General features: G+C 45.5%; 1 protein-coding gene across 1 annotated transcript in view; it reads left to right on the top strand.

Moving 5' to 3' along the window:
• The window catches only part of SAMD4A (sterile alpha motif domain containing 4A), a 152,933-nt gene extending 133,601 nt beyond the window's left edge, over window positions 1–19,332 (top strand). The window contains exon 12 of the mRNA XM_067463099.1: window positions 1,109–19,332. Within this exon, the coding sequence (XP_067319200.1) occupies window positions 1,109–1,137 (29 nt within the window). The 3' untranslated portion in view covers window positions 1,138–19,332. The remainder of the gene's footprint in view (window positions 1–1,108) is intronic.
• The last annotated feature ends 2,726 nt before the right edge of the window (window positions 19,333–22,058 follow it).

Raw genomic sequence — 22,058 nt, 5'->3', positions numbered from 1 at the left:
CATTTACCTGTCTAATGAAAACATATGAAGAATTGACAAATGCTGGGTTTTTTATATAATATAAATGGTAGAATATAGATGTGTGTGTGTGTGTCAAAATATATCTGTCTGTACCATAAAAGCAGAGGTAGTGAGGATGCTTGCCATAGATGCAGGCTAAACATCAGGAGAGAATGCCTCTAGAACATGACCATATAGCCTGAAAAAACCTACAACAACCCAGTGATTCCGGCCATGAAAGCCTTCGACAGTTCAGGAACTGCTGTGGGAGATCCTTAAGGTCTCCAGACAGTGTGTGGGAGCCAGAGACTTCACAGCCCTTATTTTTTGTGGCTTTGTGTATGAGAGCCAGTATATTTATTACATACTAGCTGTCCCCTACCACACGTTGCTGTGGCCCACATGTGGGTTCTGTGTGGCAGGTTTGGCCCAATTCTATCGTTGGTGGGGTTCTGAATGCTCTGTGATTGTAGACGAACTATAAATCCCAGCAACTACAACTCCCAAAAGTCAAGATTCTATTTTCCCCAAACTCCACCAGTGTTCACATTTGGGCATATTGAGTATTCGTGTAGAGTTTGGTCCAGATCCATCATTGTTTGAGTCCATAGTGATCTCTGGATGCAGGTGAACTACAACTCCAAAACCAAAGGACACTGCCCACCAAATCCTTCTAGTATTTTTTGTTGATCATGGGAGAACTGTGTGCCATCGTTGGTGGGGTCCAGAATGCTCTTTCATTGTAGGTGAACTATGCATCCCAGCAACTACAACTCCAAGTAAATGACATACATTGGGTTGTTAGGTGTCTTGTGTCCAAATTTGGTGTCAATTCATCCAGTGGTTTTTGAGTTCTGTTAATCTCACAAACGAACATTACATTTTAATTTATATAGACTGACAACTACTGTACAGTATATAATAAATGTTCATTTTTTCATTCAACAATAAATGTGAATGGAAAAATAAGACACCCCCTGAAAATAAGACCTAGCGCCTCTTTGCGAGCAAAAATTAATATAAGACACGGTCTTATGTTCAGGGAAACAGGGTATGTGTGTGTTTATATGAAGATTGTGTTAAAGGGCATGTATTTACGTTTTCTCAGACGGTGTGGACCGGACCTCGACAATCTAGAAGCCGGAGGAGTGTCAGCGCTGGCCGTGGGAAGGATTTGGCTGCTGGACCAGTGGGAAACGTTGACGATGAATCCTGGGACGTGGGAAGGACCCTTGGAGACGCCTCGCCGCCTTTTCATTGCTCTTTCCTCCTTCCCTTCCCTCTCCGTCTCCTTTCCTTCCTCCCCCTTTGCTCTCATTTTGTGAAAGGGTTGTTTAGCTTAACCGGTATGTCGTCCAAAACAAAACAAAACAAAAAGTGGGATCTTTTGGGGAGGATTTTTTGGGACGGCTCAACTTAACGGTGGTGCCTCGGAGAGCGTACAAGGGCTGGCATCTTAGGGGCTAGAGAATAGTCTGGCGAGCCTCCGGTGGGTGTGGGGAATGCGGGGGGCCAAGAGGAAAGCCTTTCTCTTTCTCCTTTTGTATCATTGTAAAGCAAAAGAGACTTTTACATATATTGCTGAAGCGTGTTCAAGAAGAAGGGAAGAACGCGTTGATTGGCTGTAAATACGCACCGCATTTTCGCCGACGTTCAACCCTGCGATTGGAGCCGGGCTTTGTGTTTTGGGGAAGGGAGAGGAGGGCATGAAAGAGGAAAGGAAGAAAGGCCCTTTCCCTTCCCAAAAAAAGAGTGGCTTTGGGTTTTGTGCACTTGTTTACACGGCGGTGAGTGGGGAGCAAAGGCTGCGCTGGGTGTGCTGCGCACTCCTCCTGCAGCCTTTGCTCGAGGAAGGACACGGGGGCGAAGGAAGCGTTGCTAGAGGTCATCCCCCCAAAGAACCCCCAAAAATCCCACTCCCTGCTGCTCTGGGTTGTTGTCAGTGTCCCGAATCCACCTGCCGTGTTCATATGCAAACCTGTACATGTGTGTATGGCTGAAATATCCTGCAGGATGCTGGGACAGATGCAAGAAAGGGGTCGGACGAGGTCCTTTGGCTTTTGGGCAGGAGTTTGCTGCCGGCTGCAAGGATCCGAAAGAGCCTTGCTTGGCTCCTCTCCCTGTCGTAAAAGAGTCTTTTGCATGTTATCTGTGTGAGTGTGTGTTTTTACTTCCTCCTCCTCCTCTTCCTCCTCCTCTCCCGAGACACTTTCTCTCCCGCTTTTTCTTCTCGTTGTTGTTTTCTTCCCCTTCTCTCCTTCTTCTTCTTGTTGTTGTTTTGTCCCATTCGCCTCCTAGCCATAGGTTTTGCCTATTCAAATAAGAACTGCTTGAAAAGGATCTCGAGCCCTGTTTACCTTTTTTCCTTGAGTAAGGAGTAAAGGAAGGAGTTGAGAAATGTTGCAGAGCAGACGGAGGAGAAGTTGCGGTCAAGGTTTTCCGTTCCTTGGGTTGTGTGTGTCCGTGCCTGAGTGCATGCAAGGGTGGGCAAAGAGATTGGGAGGGGTGGGAGATTTTATAATGAAATATCTTACATTTGGGACTTCGCTGGTCCCACATCTTTGCAAGAAGGGGCATGTCAAAAATGGATGTTGGGGAGAACAGAGGCATGCCAAGTTTGGAGCTGTTTTCCTCCTGAGTTTGGCACAGTTATGCAAAACCAAAAGTGTCAGGAAGCAAGTGGGCAACCTCATTCCCAGAAGGACTACTTAGAGCTAAGCTTTCCCTTGTGATCTTTCCATAAGGCCATCAAGGATGGGAATGATGCATCCTTTTGCAAGAAGGGGGCATGTCAAAAATGGATGTTGGGGAGACCAGAGGCATGCCAACTTTGGAGCTGTTTTCCTCCTGAGTTTGGCACAGTTATGCAAAACCAAAAGTGTCAAGAAGCAAGTGGGCAACCCCATTTCCAGAAGGGCTACTTAGAGCTAAGTTATCCCTTGTGATCTTTCCATAAGGCCATCAAGGATGGGAATGATACATACTTTTGCAAGAAGGGGGCATGTCAAAAATGGATGTTGGGGAGAACAGAGGCATGCCAACTTTGGAGCTGTTTTCCTCCTGAGTTTGGCACAGTTATGCAAAACCAAAAGTGTCAGGAAGCAAGTGGGCAACCCCATTCCCAAAAGGGCTACTTAGATCTAAGTTTTCCATTGTGAGCTTTCCATAAGGCCATCAAGGATGGGAATGATGCATCCTTTTGCAAGAAGGGCATGTCAAAAATGGATGTTTGGGAAGACCAGAGGCATGCCAACTTTGGAGCTGTTTTCCTCCTGAGTTTGGCACAGTTATGCAAAACCAAAAGTGTCAGGAAGCAAGTGGGCAACCCCATTCCCAAAAGGGCTACTTAGAGCTAAGTTTTCCCGTGTGAGCTTTCAGGGCCATCAGGGAGGGGAATGATGCCATCCTCCAAGTATTGGGCACCATTCCCCAACAATCCTGGGCATCAGAACCAAAAGAGTGAGGTATGCTGTGAGTTGCAAGCCCACAACATCTGGAGGGCAACACAATTCCCGTCCCTGGACTTGGGAGATGCACCACCCACACTTCCTTTCGGAGGAACATTAGGACGACTGGTGGAAACCGGAAGCAATTTTTGAAGTGGTAGTGGTTGCACAGAAAATGGGAATTCTATCTTTAGCTATTTGGGTTGCTCTTGTCTGGATATGTAGCAGCATGTCCATATTCTTCATGAAGGATATAGTGTCCAGATTTCAGATAATATCAGACCAGTGCAGAATAGAGTAATTTTTCTTGCTTCCCTTTATCTAAACCAGTGGTTCTCAACCTGGGGTCCCTAAATGTTTTTGGACTTCAACTCCCAGAAAGCCTAACAGCTGGTAAACTGGCCGGGATTCCTGGGAGTTGTAGGCCAAAACACCTGGGGACCCACAGGTCGAGAACCACTGATCTAGGCACTAGATAGATAGATAGATAGATAGATAGATAGATAGATAGATAGATAGATTGATTGATAGATAGTGTCAGGAGCAACTTGAGAAACTGCAAGTCGCTCCTGGTGTGAGAGAATTGGCTGTTTGCAAGGACGTTGCCCAAGGGACACCCGGATGTTTTGATGTTTTACCATCCTTGTGAGAGGCTTCTCTCATGTCCCCGCATGTCCTCCTATTATATTCCAATTGATCCGGTACAGAATTAGATTGGCTTTTTAGAGTTTTTGCATCACACTGCTGACTTATGCTCAGGCAGTGGTCTGCCTTGGGTGATGAGCAACACCTGCTGAAATTCCCTTTTTTGCATGACCTCTAAGGCCCCTTTCTACACTGCCATATAATTCAGATTATTATAGCAGATAAGCCACATTACCTGCTTTGAACTAGATTATATGAGTCTACAATCCGGCCTAGAATCTGGATTTTATATGGCAGTGTAGAAGGGGCTTAAAGGTAAATAATTTGCTTCTGGTTTTCAGTTTGGTCGCCTTAATGATAAGAGACGGACGTGGTTGCGCTATATCCCCAGCCCTGTCTGCTTGGCATTGCCCACCATGTATCTGAGCCCATTACTCTGAGGGTAATTTTGGAAAGAGACCTTTACTTCAGAGTCAGTGTGATGTAGTGGTTTGAGGCCAAGCAGGAATCCGAACCCAACTCCAGAGGTTCAAATTCCTACTTGGCCTCTGAAACCCACCAGGTGACTTGGGATGGATCTCATGCCCCCATGATAGGGCTGCTGTACGCTGGAAACAACTCAAAGGTACACAACAACAGCCTTTAAGTGGGCATAATGGAACAATCCCAGGTAGCCTTGGTCTAAAAGTCCACATTAAGGCGTTTGAGGTCGGATTGCAAAAGTACAGAGAGGGAAAGTTTGGGGATTCAGATATTCCCGTGGCACAATCCCAGGTAGCCTTGGTCTAAAAGTCCATGTTAAGGCGTTTGAGGTCGGATTGCAAAAGTACAGAGAGGGAAAGTTTGAGGATTCAGAGATGCCCGTGAAGCAACCGGAGGACGCGTAGTCTCTGAAGGGTGGGACGTGGCCTTCCTGTGCCAAAGAGCCACGCAGGAGGGAAGGGTAAACAAAGCCGGTGAGACAGCAGCCCTCTTTTCTAAATCGGGCGTTTGTCCGGAGCCGTGTTTGTGCTGGAAGGCAGACACTGCCGCCTTTCTCTGAGCCTGGCAGGCAGCGCCGGTGCCGGAGGCCAGGAGGGGAAGCCGGCAAGCGAGTCCGGCTCTCCCTTGGCTCCTCCGCGCAAGGTCCCCACACAGGTGGGCCAAGGAAAAAGGGAGCAAGCGGCTCCGGTTACGCGCCTGTCTGCCGCTGTTCTGTGCTTTGCGACTTCCGCTTGGCCAAGTTGTAAGAGAGTCCTGAGTCCAGAATGCCTTCGAAGGCTGACTCTGTCTAAAACTAGGAGGAGATGTGAAGCCACGTAGGAGACTCCTGGAACTCTTTTAGGACTCACTTTAGGAGAAATGCAGGGTCTGAGGCGCTTTTATTATGTGTGGCTACCTGGAGACGGAGGAGAACGCTCCTTTCTCACATACATAAGTTACTGGAAAAAGGGAGGTATGAGTACAGGTTGCAAAAACTCCATCCCATGTGCCAATGTTTCCGTCTTGGCCTTGTAAAATATGTGCCATTGCCACCTAGAGGAAGGTACATTGCGTTAAAATAAAATGTGCACTCAGCCTTCCATGTTTTTTGGAATTAGGGGCAAACAACCCCTGCAAAGGTGAAAAACCACAAAATATTGCTATTTTTTCTGCCTAAGAGAAATCTCTCTAAGAAGATTGGTCAAAGACTCACAGGTGTCCTCTAAGGCTCCTTCGAAACTGCCATATAATCCAGGTTATCAAAGCGGGTCATCTGGATTAGAAGGGCCCTAAGAATATATTCTTGAAGGCTTTCGTCGCCAAAATAACTGGGTTGCTGTGAGTTTCCCGGTCTGTATTGCCGTCACTTCAGAAGCATTCTCTTCTGACATTTCTTCTGCATCTATGGCAGGCATCCTTAAAGATTCTGAGGTCTGTTGGAAACTAGGAAAGTGGGGTTTACATATCTGTGGAATGTCCAAAGTGGAAGAAATAACTCTTGTCTGTTTCTGGCAGGGTGAATGTTGCAATTGGCCACCTTGATTAGCATTGAATAGTCTTGCAGTTCCAAGGTCTAGCTGCTTCCTGCCTGGGGGAATCCTTTGTTGGGAAGTGATTAGCTGACCCCACTTTCCTAGTTTCCAGCAGACCTCTGAGGATGCTTGTCATAGATGCAGGTGAAACGCCAGGAGAGAATGTGGCAGGTGTGAATATTGCAATTTGCCACCTTGATTAGCATTTAATAGTCTTGCAGTTTCAAGGTCTGGCTGCTTCCTGTCTGGGGAAATCCTTTGTTGGGAGGCGATTAGCTGCCCCCACTTTCCTAGTTTACAGCAGACCTCTGAGGATGCCTCCCATAGATGCAGGTGAAATGCCAAGAGAGAATGTGGCAGGTATGAATGTTGCAATTGGCCACCTTGATCAGCATTTAATAGTCTTGCAGTTTCAAGGTCTGGCTGCATCCTGTCTGGGGAAATCCTTTGTTGGGAGGTGATTAGTGGGCCCCACTTTCCTAGTTTCCAGCAGACCTCTGAGGATGCCTGCCATAGATGCAGGTGAAACATCAGGAGAGCATGCTTCTGGAACATGGCCATAACTCTTTATCTGTTGGAGGCAGGTGTGAATGTTGCTATTGGCCACCTTGATTCGCATTTAATAGCCTTGCAGTTTCAAGGTCTGGCTGCTTCCTGCCTGGTGAAATCCTTTGTTGGGAGGCGATTAGCTGGCCCCACTTTCCTAGTTTCCAGCAGACCTCTGAGGATGCCTGCCATAGATGCAGGTGAAACGTCAGGCGAGCATGCTTCTGGAACATGGCCATAAATTTCGTCTGTTGGAGGCAGGTGTGAATGTTGTAATTGGCCACCTTGATTAGCATTTAATATCATTGCAGTTTCAAGGTCTGGCTGCTTCCTGCTTGGGGAAAGGGAGGTGATTAGCTGGCCCCACTTTCCTAGTTTCCAGCAGACCTCTGAGGATACCTGCCATAGATGCATGTGAAACGTCAGGAGAGCATGCTTCTGGAAACCTCACAGCAACCCACACAAAGAATCTTTAGGTTCTCCAGCATGACTCTGTGGTCAAGTTCTAGCGCGAGTTGCATTGAAGGACATAGAGCAGTGGTTCTCAACCTGTGAGTCCTCAGATGTTTTGGCCTTCAACTCCTAGAAACCCAAACATCTGGTAAACTGACTGGGATTTCTGGGAGTTGTAGGCCAAAACATCAGGGGACCCACAGGTTGAGAACCTCTGACGTAGAGCTTCTTTGAGCATTGCAATCAAATCTGCAAATATCAAGCCCTCTAGTGTGGAGAGTCAACTGTAGAGCTCAATGTTATGATGTTTTGGCAAAAGTAATAGCTGGTTAGAGCTCAATGCTGTGATGTTTTGGCACATCAATGTGCAAGTAATAACTAGTTACAAGGGCTCATCCAAACAGCATTAGTTTTGGGTTGTTGCTCACCATTAACGAGCGCAAACAGCACAAGGATGCACTATGTGACAGCCGTACCAAGTGGCATTCTCCATTTCTGGTTTCTGTCTTTGGTGGACGGAAATGCCAAATATTATAATGACAACAACAAACTGGATTCTTGGTTTTCATCCCTTGTAGCTTCTCTGCAAGGTCTGCAACAAGCACAGGCCAACTTGGGCCCTCCAGGTGTTTTGGACTTCAACTCCCACAATTCCTAACAGCCTACCGGCTGTTAGGAATTGTGGGAGTTGAAGTCCAAAACACCTGGAGGGCCCAAGTTGGCCCATGCCTGGTCTGCAGGTTGGAAACTGTGCCAGTTAAACCAATGTGAGAAACAACAGCTCCGAAGTGTGCCGTGCCAAAAGAGTCGTGCAAAATACCCCGTCCAGGTAACCATAACCCACCTGGATCAAACTAAATAATGCAAGTTATATTTCTTCTCATCCCAACCCACAAACTCTGGTTGTGCACCCATAAACCAGTTCTCAATTCAAGGGGAACGAGAGTTCTCCGTACGTACCTCATCGACCGTCACGTTTAGTGCCAAACATTTTTGGTTTCCTTGCAGAACTTGCAGCCTGTATTTCCAAAAGAAGAGAGATCTATGCGATGACATATTCAAGATGCAGTATTTTAAAGACTTTTGAGATTTTATTTTTCAAACAAACTATAAAAGAGAGTGCCAAAATAGTGTTATTTGTTTGTTTCTCAGTGTTTACAAGAGTGTGTGGTATACAAGGGGGGGAAAGGAACATGTGTTTAGCAAAGAAGGAAAAGAGTGGAAGAGGGAAAGGTTTGGGAAGGTGATTTCTAAGGCATTGACAAAAAGGTGCCCGTCCACCAGGTTTGCTATTATTTCTGTTGTCGAAGGCTTTCATGGCTGGAATGGGTTGCTGTGAGTTTTCCAGGCTGCATGGCTCTGTTCCAGAAGCATTCTCTTCTGACGTTTCACCCACATATATGGCAGTCATCCTCAGAGGTTGAGGGGTCTGTTGGAAACTAAGAATGTGAGGTTTATATATCTGTGGGGGGGAAAGAACTCTTGTCTGCTAGAGGTACGTGTGAATGTTGCAATTTGCCACCTTGATTACCATTTAATGGCCTTGCAGTTTCAAGGCCGGTTTGGCTGCTGCCTGGGGGAATCCTTTGTTGGGAGTTGTTATCTGGCCCTGATTCATTCTTGTCTGGAATCCCCCTGTTTACTGAGTGTTGTTCTTTATTCACTGTCCCAATTTTAGAGTTTTTAGTACTCGTAGCCAGAATTGTTTGGTTGCTGCCTGGGGGAATCCTTTGTTGGGAGTTGTTAGCTGGCCCTGATTGATTTGTGTCTGGAATCCCCCTGTTTACTGAGTGTTGTTCTTTATTCACTGTCCCGATTTTAGAGTTTTTAGTAGTGGTAGCCAGATTTGTTTAGTTGCTGCCTGGGGGAATCCTTTGTTGGGAGTTGTTATCTGGCCCTGATTGATTCTTGTCTGGAATCCCACTGTTTTCTGAGTGTTGTTCTTTATTTACTGTCCCAATTTTAGAATTTTTAGTAGTGGTAGCCAGATTTGTTCGGTTGCTGCCTGGGGGAATCCTTTGTTGGGAATTGTTAGCTAGCCCTGATTTATTCGCGTCTGGAATTCCCCTGTTTACTGAGTGTTGTTCTTTATTTACTGTCCCGATTTTAGAGTTTTTAGTAGGCATGTGCAATCTAAATGGTTCTAAAACACTTACAAAACTAAAATTCTAGTGGTGAACACTAGGGGGCACTGGTGCTTTGCTTCTACAGTGTTGCTGAAGTTCTGGTGGTGAAAATTTCAGAACTCTAACAAAACTCTCAAAATTTGATGATTTTTGTGACATAACCATTTATAATGAAATGCACATCCAAATACACTGACGGCTGCAAATGCCACTCTGTTTCCTTAGCCTTGATGGTTGCATGTTTCACATTGGCTGTCCCAGGCAGTAACCAGCCAGGCATTGAAGCTACAAGACCATTCAATGCTAATCAAGGTGGCCAATTGCAGCATTCACACCTGCCTCAAGCAGACAAGAGTTCTTTCTCCCACTCTGGACTTTCCACAGTTATATTTTCATGGTCTCCTCCTTTCAACAGATGAACCAACCTGGACACAGAATATTATTTTAAAACACAGAAATGGTGGACCACTCTCACAACCACCATGTCAGACTGCATAGAGAAGCCATTGAAATCCACAAGCATGTGGACAATTTCAACAGAAAGGAGGAGACCATGAAAATGAACAAAATCTGGCTACCAGTATTAAAAAACTCTAAAATTATAACAGCAAAACAACAGAGAGGAAACAACCAGGCACAGGTTAACACCTCCCAGCAAGAGATTTTCCCAGGCTCAGGCAGGCCTTCAAATGCTAATGAAGGTGGTCAGTTGAAACATTCACACCCAGCTCCAGCAGAGAAGAGCTCTTTGCCCCACCCCAGTCATTCCACAGATATATAAACCCATTTTCCTAACTCCCAACAGACCTCACTACCTTTGAAGATGCTTGCCATAGATGCAGGCGAAATGTCAGGAGAAAATGCCTCTGGAACATGGCCATATAGCCCGAAAAACCCACAAGAACCTATATACACTCTGTTTGCCTAGTTTCCAACACTCACAAGTTCTGAGGATGCCTGCCATAGATGTAGGCAAAACGTCAGGAGAGAATGCTTCTGGAACATGGCTGTGTAGCCGGGAAAACTCACAGCAACCCTTTGAATGGGATAGACATCCTGTTTATTACAAAGCAGTATCAATATATTGTCGAAGGCTTTCATGGCTGGAATCACTCAGTTCTTGTGGGTTTTTTCGGGCTATATGGCCATGTTCTAGAGGCATTTCTCCTGACGTTTTGCCTGCATCTATGGCAAGCATCCTCAGAGGTGAGGTGACCTCACCTTGCCATAGATGCAGGCGAAACGTCAGGAGAAATGCCTCTAGAACATGGCCATATAGCCCGAAAAAACCCACAAGAACTCAGTATCAATAGCTCTGGACAACAGCTTGGAGAGCCTTATTCGTGGTGGATCGCGAGAGACAGTCGGAAATGGGATTGGACGGAGAAGCCAAGAAAATGGCAGCGTGAATGTTTTGTAGGAAGCTTACCCAGACTTCCTTATCCAAGTGCCCTTCGGGTATTTTGGACTCCAATCCCCATCACTCTGCAGCCAATAGCTGGGGAATTATGGGATGTGTAGTCCTTCATTCCTGGATGGCACCAGGCTGAGAGAAGCTGAACTATGCAGTGTTATTTAGTGCAGGAATCTTAGGGGAAAGGGTGGGGATAGGAAAGGAAGAAGTTTCTCAAAGTAATTGCAAATCTGAAAAAAAAGTATTTATTCCTTTCACATATAGTAAAAAAAAAAGAGTTTATCTGAATATTGAGATATATTATTTTGGATAATAAAAGATAGACCTATAAATTGCTATGGCTGGTAACCATGATAAAGCCCCCGATATTAGCAACCGTTTCATTTCCTTTTCCTTTCTCTTTCTTTTCCTCCTTTTTTTCCATGGATAGCATGTCTGTACATTGTTGTCCGGGTGCATGTATGTGTGTGTATGTGTGTGTATTTTTTTCCTGTTTCGTGCGTAAGCAAAAGGGGCTTCCCGTACGTTTTTTTTTTAAAGGAAGCCCACTTAAATCCCCTCTAAAACCCTGTATTGACTGCAGGTATAGATATTAACACAGAGCTCAGAAACAAAAAACGACAACCAGAAGTAATCTAAGAGTAAATCTATTTATAAGAGAGAGAGATAGAGAGAGAAAAAATTGCATGCAAAAGGTCATGGATGAAGTCAAATGTTTAGTATTTAAAAACACAAACAAAGTGGCAGTGCCTTTCGTTTTTGTATTTTACCCATTTATCGCCAAATGCAAACTGTTTTATAATAAGCAATTATATGATAAGTGTCAGGAAAAAAAATGCGAAATATTTCACTACATAGAGACGTGTGGAGTTCTATTTTTACTTTCCTTTTTTCCTTCCTTGCTCTCATTACCAGAGTGTGTCAAGCTGGTTTTCTCAGGCCTTGTTCCGCCAGAGGCAACTTTTTTCTATGCGATAATCATGTAGGACATTTATATTGGTGCTTTTTCGTCTTTTTTTTTTTAAGTGGTTTCTGACAATTATTGGATGGGGAAATGCAAATAGATCCACGTAACTGGATTGAGGCTGTGGCAGAGAGGGAGGAGGAGGAGGAGGCAAGGATATTATCTGGCTTTTAAGCCTTCCTTCGGGGAGTGTAGTTTTGGCAAGCGGAGGGGAGAGCGGAGCGGAGCGTCGCGAAAGGTTGGGGATATTTCCCCGCTCTTGCACTGTGATACCGTCTACACTGCGACACGAACCAGTCTGGCCTTTCCAAGTGGCCTTGGCCGTGTTTCCGCACCGCAGAAACAAAACTGTACCATCTACACATCTGAGCAGCATTTCCTCGGTTGGAGACTGAACCGATTGTGTAGAGAACGTGTTTTGGAGGATGCAAAGCAAAGTTTTGGAGGATGCAAAGCAACTGCCATTCAGGACATTTGAGCAGTAACATTTGGATGGCTTCATGAAGCTTCTCTTGCTGTGACTGATGTTGATCCATCAGGATGAAACCAGCCAGAGCGACCCCTCCGAAATAGCTAATGTCCGCACTGCAGAAACAAAACTGTAACATCTACACGTCTGAGCAGCATTTCCTTGGTTGGAGACTGAACCGATTGTGTAGAGAACGTGTTTTGGAGGATGCAGGACATTTGAGCAGTAACGTTTGGATGGCTTCATGAAGCTTCTCTAGCTGTGACTGATGTTGATCCATCAGGATGAAACCAACCGGGGTGACCCCTCCGAAATAGCTATGTCCGCACTGCAGAAACAACACTGTACCATCTACACATCTGAGCAGCATTTCCTTGGTTGGAGACTGAACTGATTGTGAAGAGAACGTGTTTTGGAGGATGCAGGACATTTGAGCAGTAACATTTGGATGGCTTCATGAAGCTTCTCTTGCTGTGACTGATGTTGATCCATCAGGATTAAACCAGCCAGAGCAACCCCACCGAAATAGCTAATGTCCGCACTGCAGAAACAACACTGTACCATCTACACGTCTGAGCAGCACTTCCTTGGTTGGAGACTGAACCGATTGTGTAGAGAGCATGTTTTGGAGGATGCAGGACATTTGAGCAGTAACGTTTGGATGGTTTCATGAAGCTTCTCTTGCTGTGACTGATGTTGATCCATCAGGATGAAACCAGCCGGAGTGACCCCTCCGAAATAGCTAATGTCCGCACTGCAGAAACAACACTGTACCATCTACACGTCTGAGCAGCATTTCCTTGGTTGGAGACTGAACTGATTGTGAAGAGAACGTGTTTTAGAGGATGCAGGACATTTGAGCAGTAACATTTTGGATGGCTTCATGAAGCTTCTCTTGCTCTGACTGATGTTGATCCATCAGAATGAAACCAGCCAGAGTGACCCCTTCGAAATAGCTATGTCCGCACTGCAGAAACAACACTTACCATCTACACGTCTGAGCAGCATTTCCTTGGTTGGAGACTGAACCGATTGTGTAGAGAACGTGTTTTGGAGGATGCAAAGCAAAGTTTTGGATGATGCAAAGCAACTGCCATTCGGGACATTTGAGCAGTAACATTTGGATGGCTTCATGAAGCTTATCTTGCTGTGACTGACGATCCATCAGACTGATGATCCATCACGACGAAACCAACCGGGGTGACCGCTTCAGAATAGCTACGTCCATCACCAAACATGTCTACAGATTTGGCCCTGAAAAGAATGGCTGGTTGTCAATAGTCAATGTGCTTCATGAAGACTGTTTTCTGAACATCTCTACTTGAATCCATTCTTGACTGATCCAGCAGATCATAGAATCCTGGAGTTGGAAGAGAACCCAAGGGTCATCCAGTCCAACCCATTCTGCTTTGTTGGAAGGTACAATCAAAGCATTCCCAACAGATGACCATCCAGCCTCTGCCTATAAGTTTCCAAAAGACTCCCACACAGTAGCACGAACCAGTCTGGCCTTTACAAGTGGCCTTGGCCGTGTTTCCACACTGCAGAAACAAAACTGTACCATCTACACGTCTGAGCAGCATTTCCTCAGTTGGAGACTGAACCGAGTGTGCAGAGAACGTGTTTTGGATGGTGCAAAGCAACTGCTATCCGGGACATTTGAGCAGCAGCGTTTGGATGGCTTCATGAAGCTTGTCTTGCTGTGACTGATGTTGATCCATCAGGATGAAACCAGCCGGAGCGACCCCTCCGAAATAGCTATGTCCATCACCAAACATGTCTACAGATTTGGCCCTGAAAAGGATGGCTGGTTGTCATAGTCAGTGTGCTTCGAGAAGACTGGTTTCTAAACATCTCTACTTGAATCCATTCTTGACTGATCCACCAGATCATAGAATCCTAGAGTTAGACGAGAATCATAGAATCAAAGAGTTGGAAGAGACCTCATGGGCCATCCAGTCCAACCCCATTCTGCCAAGAAGCAGGAATATTGCATTCAAATCACCCCTGACACATGGCCATCCAGATTCTGTTTAAAAGCTTCCAAAGAAGGAGCCTCCACCACACTCCGGGGCAGAGAGTTCCACTGCTGAACGGCTCTCACAGTCAGGAAGTTCTTCCTAATGTTCAGATGGAATCTCCTTTCTTGTAGCTTGAAGCCATTGTTCTGCAGGTCATCCAGTCCAACCCATTCTGGCTTATATATGGTAAACAGGAAGCAGAACAATGGGCCACTAATTGCTGGCCTGCAGTGCTGGCTAAAAGAATGTAGCCTTGCCCCGCCTCTCAAACAAAGCAACACTCAAGCAGCTAATTTTAAACACTTAAACTCTAACAAACTTAAACTCTAACAAAGCAACACTCAAAGAAACTAATTTTAAACACTTACTCAGATTTCTAGTGCCCTTTAAGACATGGCTTATCCTGAAGCAGAAGGGAACAAGATGGCTTCTTGCTTCCCCAACTTCTGTGGGAGCACACTGACCTTTGAGTTCAGGCCCTGGCTTATAGAGAACGTGTTTTGGAGGATGCAGGACATTTGAGCAGTAACGTTTGGATGGCTTCATGAAGCTTCTCTTGCTGTGACTGATGTTGATCCATCAGGACGAAACCAGCCAGAGCGACCCCTCCGAAATAGCTATGTCCGCACCGCAGAAACAAAACTGTACCATCTACACGTCTGAGCAGCATTTCCTTGGTTGGAGACTGAACCGATTGTGTAGAGAACGTGTTTTGGAGGATGCAGGACATTTCAGCAATAACGTTTGGATGGCTTCATGAAGCTTCTCTTGCTGTGACTGATGTTGATCCATCAGGATGGAACCAACTGGAGTGACCCCTCCAAAATAGCCAAGTCCATTACCAAACATGTCTCCAAATGTGGCCCTGAAAAGAATTGCTGGCTGTCGTAGTCAATGTGCTTCGTGAAGACTGGTTTCTGAACATCTCTACTTGAATCCATTCTTGACTGATCCAGCAGATCATAGAATCCTAGAGTTGGAAGAGAACCCAAGGGTCATCCAGTCCAACCCATTCTGCTTTGTAGGAAGGCACAATCAAAGCATTCCCTACAGATGACCATCCAGCCTCTGCCTATAAGTTTCCAGAAGACTCCCACACAGTAGCACATTCACTACACGAACCAGTCTGGCCTTTCCAAGTGGCCTTGGCCGTGTTTCCGCACCGCAGAAACAAAACTGTACCAGCTACACGTCTGAGCAGCATTTCCTTGGTTGGAGACTGAACCGAGTGTGCAGAGAACATGTTTTGGATGGTGGAAAGCAACTGCTATCCGGGACATTTGAGCAGTGCTTGTCTTGCTGTGACTGATGTTGATCCATCAGGATGAAACCAGCCGGAGCGACCCTTCCGAAATAGCTATGTCCATCACCGAACATGTCTACAGATTTGGCCCTGAAAAGGATGGCTGGTTGTCATAGTCAATGTGCTTCGAGAAGACTGCTTTCTGAACATCTCTACTTGAATCCATTCTTGACTGATCCAGCAGAGTTGGAAGAGACCTCATGGGCCATCCAGTCCAACCCCATTCTGCCAAGAAGCAGGAATATTGCATTCAAATCACCCCTGACAGATGGCCATCCAGCCTCTGTTTAAAAGCTTCCAAAGAAGGAGCCTCCACCACACTCCGGGGCAGAGAGTTCCACTGCTGAACGGCTCTCACAGTCAGGAAGTTCTTCCTAATGTTCAGATGGAATCTCCTTTCTTGTAGCTTGAAGCCATTGTTCTGCAGGTCATCCAGTCCAACCCATTCTGCTTTGTAGGAAGGCACAATCCCAACAGATGACCATCCAGTCTCTGTCTATAAGTCTCCAGAAGACTCCCACACAGTAGCGTATTTCACTGTCAAACACTTCTTAACCGTCAGGAAGTTCTTAATATTTTAGGTGGGATCTCATTTTCCTGCAATTTGAACCCATCACTCCATTGTTTCCTAGTCTCCACAGCAGCAGAAAACAAGCTTGCCCTTCTCTCCTCAATGGGACATCTTTTCCAATATGTAAACATGGCTGTCATGTCCCTCTTCAAACTTTCCTTCTCCAGGCTAAACATTTCTAACTCCCTAAGGCATTCATAGCTTCCAGACCTTTGATCATTGTGGTCACCCTTTTCCAAAAATGTTCCCTCTTGTCCATATCCTTGAATTGTCCCAGATATGGATATATCTTCAACAGTCTCATGAAGAAGATGAAGAAAGCTTATTTTCTGCTGTTTTTAAGACTGATGGATTCCACCTACAACAGTGGTTCTCAACCTGGGGTCCCCAGATGTTGTTGGCCTACAACTCCCAGAAATCCCAGCCAGTTCACCAGCTGTTAGGATTTCTGGGAGTTGAAGACCAAAAACACCTGGGGACCCCAGGTTGAGAACCACTGACCTACAAGAAAAGATAGCCCTTTCTCAACATTTGGAAGACCTACTGCATATACTCATGTATATGTCTGGAAATTTTGTTGAGAAACAGCCCAAGAAACCTGGGTTGACTTATCCAAGGGTATGCTTTGATTTAAGGCATTCCTAGGAACCATTTCTATATATAGTAGCAAAAAATGAGAACTTAATCTGTCTCTGGAGAACCTGAAAGAACCATCAGATTGCTCTACTCTCACCACTCGCACCTTTCTCCTCTATCCAGAATGACCCTCGACTTATCCATGGGTCAATTAAAAACCCCCAAACCTTGCATTAACTTATGCACAAGTATAAATGGCACATCACTATAAGAGTTGTTTGATAGTACAGGCCGCCTTGAAAGGAAGGTGGTGGTTTCCTTCTTTTGAAGTCTTTTCGACAGAGTTTGGATGGCCTCTTTCAGGAGTTCGACTGGGGTTGGACTAGTTGACCCTTGGAGTCTCTTGACACACAGTTCTCCTAAGCCATGGAAGTCTTTCCCATACTTATCCGGAAACCTGCTGGAGAAGGAAAGGTGTCCACTGCTTGTACCTTATCGACTGGGGTTGGACTAGTTGACCCTTGGAGTCTCTCCACACACAGTTCTCCTAAGCCATGGAAGTCCTTCCCATACTCATCCGGAAACCTTCTGGAGAAGGAAAGGTGTCCACTGCTTGTACCTTATCGACTGGGGTTGGACTAGTTGACCCTTGGAGTCTCTCCACACACAGTTCTCCTAAGCCATGGAAGTCCTTCCCATACTCATCCGGAAACCTTCTGGAGAAGGAAAGGTGTCCACTGCTTGTACCTTATCGACTGGGGTTGGACTAGTTGACCCTTGGAGTCTCTTGACACACAGTTCTCCTAAGCCATGGAAGTCCTTCCCATACTCATCCGGAAGTATGGGAGAAGGGAAGGTGTCCACTGCTTGTACCTTATCGACTGGGGTTGGACTAGTTGACCCTTGGAGTCTCTCCACACACAGTTCTCCTAAGCCATGGAAGTCCTTCCCATACTCATCCGGGAAACCTGCTGTAGAAGGGAAGGTGTCCACTGCTTGACTTTGGACATTCAAGACTTTGGATTAAGCAGAAGGTCTGGGTTCATCAAGATTGGAGTATGTACTCAATGCTGCTTTACGTTCTCAACTGGCTGGTGGGTTTCATCCAAGGTGCCCAGAGTCCACCAGATGGTTTGTTTTGCTCTCAGACTTTGGATTAAGCAGAAGGTCTGGCTTCATCAAGATTGGAGTATGTACTCAATGCTGCTTTATGTTCTCAACCGGCTGGTGGGTTTCATCCAAGGTGCCCAGAGTCCACCAGATGGTTTGTTTTGCTCTCAGAGACGACCTCCGCAACCTCCGTAAACTCTCCTTCTCCGCGGCCTGGCAGTGCCTTTTCTCTCCCTTTTTCCTGGACGGGGCCCAAGGAAGAATGATGCTGAGGAAAACAAGCCTTTTCTTTTGAGGTGTCATTTCCTGCTCCTGTTCAGCCCAAGCGAGCTGCTATAATCCCAACCTGAAGCCAAGAAGATGCGATTGCAAGGCGTTTCCAAAATCGCCAAAGGAAGAAGGACAAGTCTTGCTCCATGAATGAACAAACAAATTGTGTTGGACACATGGATCTGTTAGCAGTTTGGATTGTGGCTACCTATAGAATGAGGTGCCACTCCGAAGACCCACCTTTCAATCCCACCTTCTGTATTTTGCTGGTCAACTTCCTCCCCATAGGTTTCCATAGGGCTAGATCCGATCATATAAAAGTTCTCATCTTATCCGAAAGGTAAATACAACGTGACGTCATTGCGCTATACCTTGGGACTTCTTTGTGTTACTAAACCTTTGTTCCAAGGGGCAAAGCGAAACAGCATCACGTTGTATGCCCTAAACGTGTCCCCAAAAATGAGGGTTTCTGGAGCATCAGCATTGCAATTAACATCCACAGCTTTGGAGGGGTTTTTTTTTCTTTCTGGATGTGCCTCATGCCAAGAAGTCGACAGAGCAGATAGATCTCGAAGAAGGAAATATAATTTTGCACACAGCTACGATTAAAACAACACTAAGGTTTGCTTTTATATACAAGTCATCCGAGTTTGCGCAGTGAGTTTTATTTTATTATTATTTTTTTGTATTGTATTCCTTTGCGTTAAAAAAAGAAGAAGCAAAAAGTGAATGTGTATTCCTCTGGGAGGAATGGCAAGAAAATAGGAATGTTCATAAATGTTTAAACACAAAACAAAACAAAAACAGCCCGGAAAACATCCTCCCTGATTAATATATAACCCTTATGTATTTATGCCTACTGTAAGCAAATGAAGAAAAAAAAAAGAGCTTGGATTTCCATTCTGTTGCATGCCAGCTTTCGGCAAAAAGAAAAAATGCCCTTTGTTGTACATGCATGCATTTTTAGCCTTGACTTTTCCTTTTTTTCCTCTTATTATTTTTTGTTTTTGTTTTTGGGGGGTTGCGGCGGGTGTATTTTCCCCTGTATAAAATTAGTGCACAAAGAAATATTTTTGCCTAGTTATTGTTGCTAAGCAATGCATATTTTTTAAAAAAAGAAAATTTGCCATATATGGAAATTAGCATGTTTGTTTACACGTAATCGGCTTCTTGAGTATTACGGAAGGAGGAGTTGGGGCGCAAGGAGGACCCTTTCACGTTCAAGGAGTCTCTGCCATTTCTTTTGCAAGTGTACAGTTTTCCAATTGTCGTTCTTACTGGTGAAACACCCTTGTGATTTCAACTTGCTACAACATATATTTATTATTCGTTCTCCTCCCGTGTAAGTAGGAACCATTGCCTATGTTTCATATCAACGTTATATTGAAAGTGAAGGGAGAGGATTAATACAAGATTTTGTAACACTGGCGACTGTCGGCTCTTTATTTGGACTCTTGTCGTGATTTGGGGTTTTGGTCTGAAAGGAAAGAAAGGGTCTTTGCACTGGAGCACATGATGGTTTGTAAAGGGGAAGCCAGTGAAAAAGTGGGAAGATTGTATTGCAAGTGGGTTGCAATCATGGGGAAAAGACCCCAAGTGCATCAGCAGTTCACCTTGCTCACAGCACTCACCAAGAAACCAAACGTGGTAATAAACAGTTTATTGATAGAACACATATAAAAGGGCCAAAGGCACCTTAAGCAAATAGAAAGGTAAAAATAATATAATAATGATGATAAACTTTATTTATACCCCAACACCATCTCCCCGATGGGGACTCAGAGCGGCTTACATGGGGCCAAGCCCGGACAACATATTACAGCATAAAATCATAGAATCAAAGAGTTGGAAGAGACCTTATGGACCATCCAGTCCAACCCCATTCTGCCAAGAAGCAGGAATATTGCATTCAAATCACCCCTGACAGATGGCCATCCAGCCTCTGTTTAAAAGCTTCCAAAGAAGGAGCCTCCACCACACTCCGGGGCAGGGAGTTCCACTGCTGAACAGCTCAACCAGTCAGGAAGTTCTTCCTAATGTTCAGATGGAATCTCCTCTCTTGTAGTTTGAAGCCATTGTTTCGCGTCCTAGTCTCCAAGGAAGCAGAAAACAAGCTTGCTCCCTCCTCCCTGTGGCTTCCTCTCACATATTTATACATGGCTATCATATCTCCTCTCAGCCTTCTCTTCTTCAGGCTAAACATGCCCAGTTCCCTAAGCCGCTCCTCATAGGGCTTGTTCTCCAGACCCTTGATCATTTTAGTCGCCCTCCTCTGGACACATTCCAGCTTGTCAACATCTCTCTTGTATTGTGGTGCCCAGAATTGGACACAATATTCCAGATGTGGTCTAACCAAAGCAGAATAGAGCATGGGGAGCATTACTTCCTTAGATCTAGACACTATGCTCCTATTGATGCAGGCCAAAATCCCATTGGCTTTATATTATTATATAATAATAATTATAAACTTTATTTATACCCCGCCACCATCTCCCCGATGGGGACTCAGAGCGGCTTACATGGGGCCAAGCCCGGACAACATATTACAGCAAGATTAAACTAGAGCATAAACGATAAACAACACCATCAAAATTGCATAAAGGGAAAAAAAACATAGTCATAAAAATAATATGAGAGGTCACCTCTCTCTTGTGGGGTTCCTCAGGGGGCCATTCTCTCCCCTCTGTTGTTTAACATCTATATGCGCCCACTTGCTCAGCTGGTTCGAGGTTTTGGGCATGAGTGTTATCAGTACGCTGATGACACTCAGCTGGTGATGAAGATGGAAGGCCGACCGGACTCTGTACCCGATTGTTTCCATCAGTGCCTCGAGGCCGTTACTGGATGGCTGCGTGCCAGCAGGTTAAGATGAATCCAGCAAAGACTGAGATCCTATGGCTGGGTCGACCGGGCAGTGGGGATATCCAGCTGCCTACCCTGGATGGCGAGGCACTACGCCCGTCATCACTGGTCAAGAGTCTGGGAGTCCTTTTGGACCCCCTGCTGACGATGGAGGCCCAGGTCTCCGCCATGAGCAGAACCGCCTTCTTTCACCTGCGGCAGTCTAGACGGCTGGCTGGCGCCCTCCCTGTCCAGGGACGACCTAGCTACGGTGATCCAGGCCACGGTCATCTCAAGACTGGACTACTGTAACGCCCTCTACATTGGCCTTCCTCTGTCAGTGATCCGGAAGCTCAAGCTGGTACAAAATGCAGCTGCTCAGCTTCTTGCGGGAATTCCGATGAGATGCCACATCACACCAATCTTACTACAGCTGCATTGGTTACCAATTGAGTACCGGATCTCTTTCAAAGTGATGGTACTCACCTTTAAGGCCTTGCATGGTCTGGGGCTGATGTACCTGAGGGACCGCCTCACCCCCTACCAACCCCAGAGATCCCTCCGTTCTGAGGACCAAGACCTGTTGGAAATTCCCAATATCAAGACCTTGCGTCTAACAGCAACCAGACGCAGAGCCTTTACAGCAGTGGCACCATCACTCTGGAATACTCTGCCACCCGAAGTCCGTGCCTTGCGGGACTTATCAGCTTTCCACAGGGCACGTAAGACATCTGTTTCAACAGGCCTTGATCTTTGATATTGCTGTTTTTAAAATTGTTTTTAAATTGTGTTCGATTTTAGCCTGTTCTTGTAAGCCGCTCGGAGCTCCAGGGGAGTGCCGGCATATAAGTTTGAATAATAAATAAATAAATAAATAAATATTCCAATAAGCACAATCACAATAATAATGGGCGGGCCACATATACAAAATGATTAAAAGACTCTAATGAGATAAAAATAGGAGCAAGTTATTTGCAAGGAACTCGTAAAAACACACAGAGTTGTGAAGCTAAACTTCCCATTTGGAGGGCGTGTATTCCAGTGGGAAGAGCGTTGAGGGGTGCAGTGGTGTCATATTGTGCACCTACTCGCCAAAGGCACAGTGGAAGAACCAGGTTTTAAGGTTCTTTTTTAACGTTTCTAGTGAAGGGGCTTTCCTGATCTCCAAAAAAGTGTTAATAAAGGAAACAAGTCCCAAAGGCAATAGGTAAGAATATTAATCCAGGAAACAAGGAGAGAACATGACCATGAATCCCAAAATAAATCCATAAAACAAGGAGCAAAACGTGACCAGGAATTTTGGGTCTTG

The sequence above is a fragment of the Anolis sagrei genome, chromosome 1 (assembly GCF_037176765.1).
Source record: "Anolis sagrei isolate rAnoSag1 chromosome 1, rAnoSag1.mat, whole genome shotgun sequence".
In the NCBI taxonomy this organism is placed as follows: Eukaryota; Metazoa; Chordata; class Lepidosauria; order Squamata; family Dactyloidae; genus Anolis; species Anolis sagrei.
This window is presented reverse-complemented; position numbering and strand designations above follow the sequence as displayed.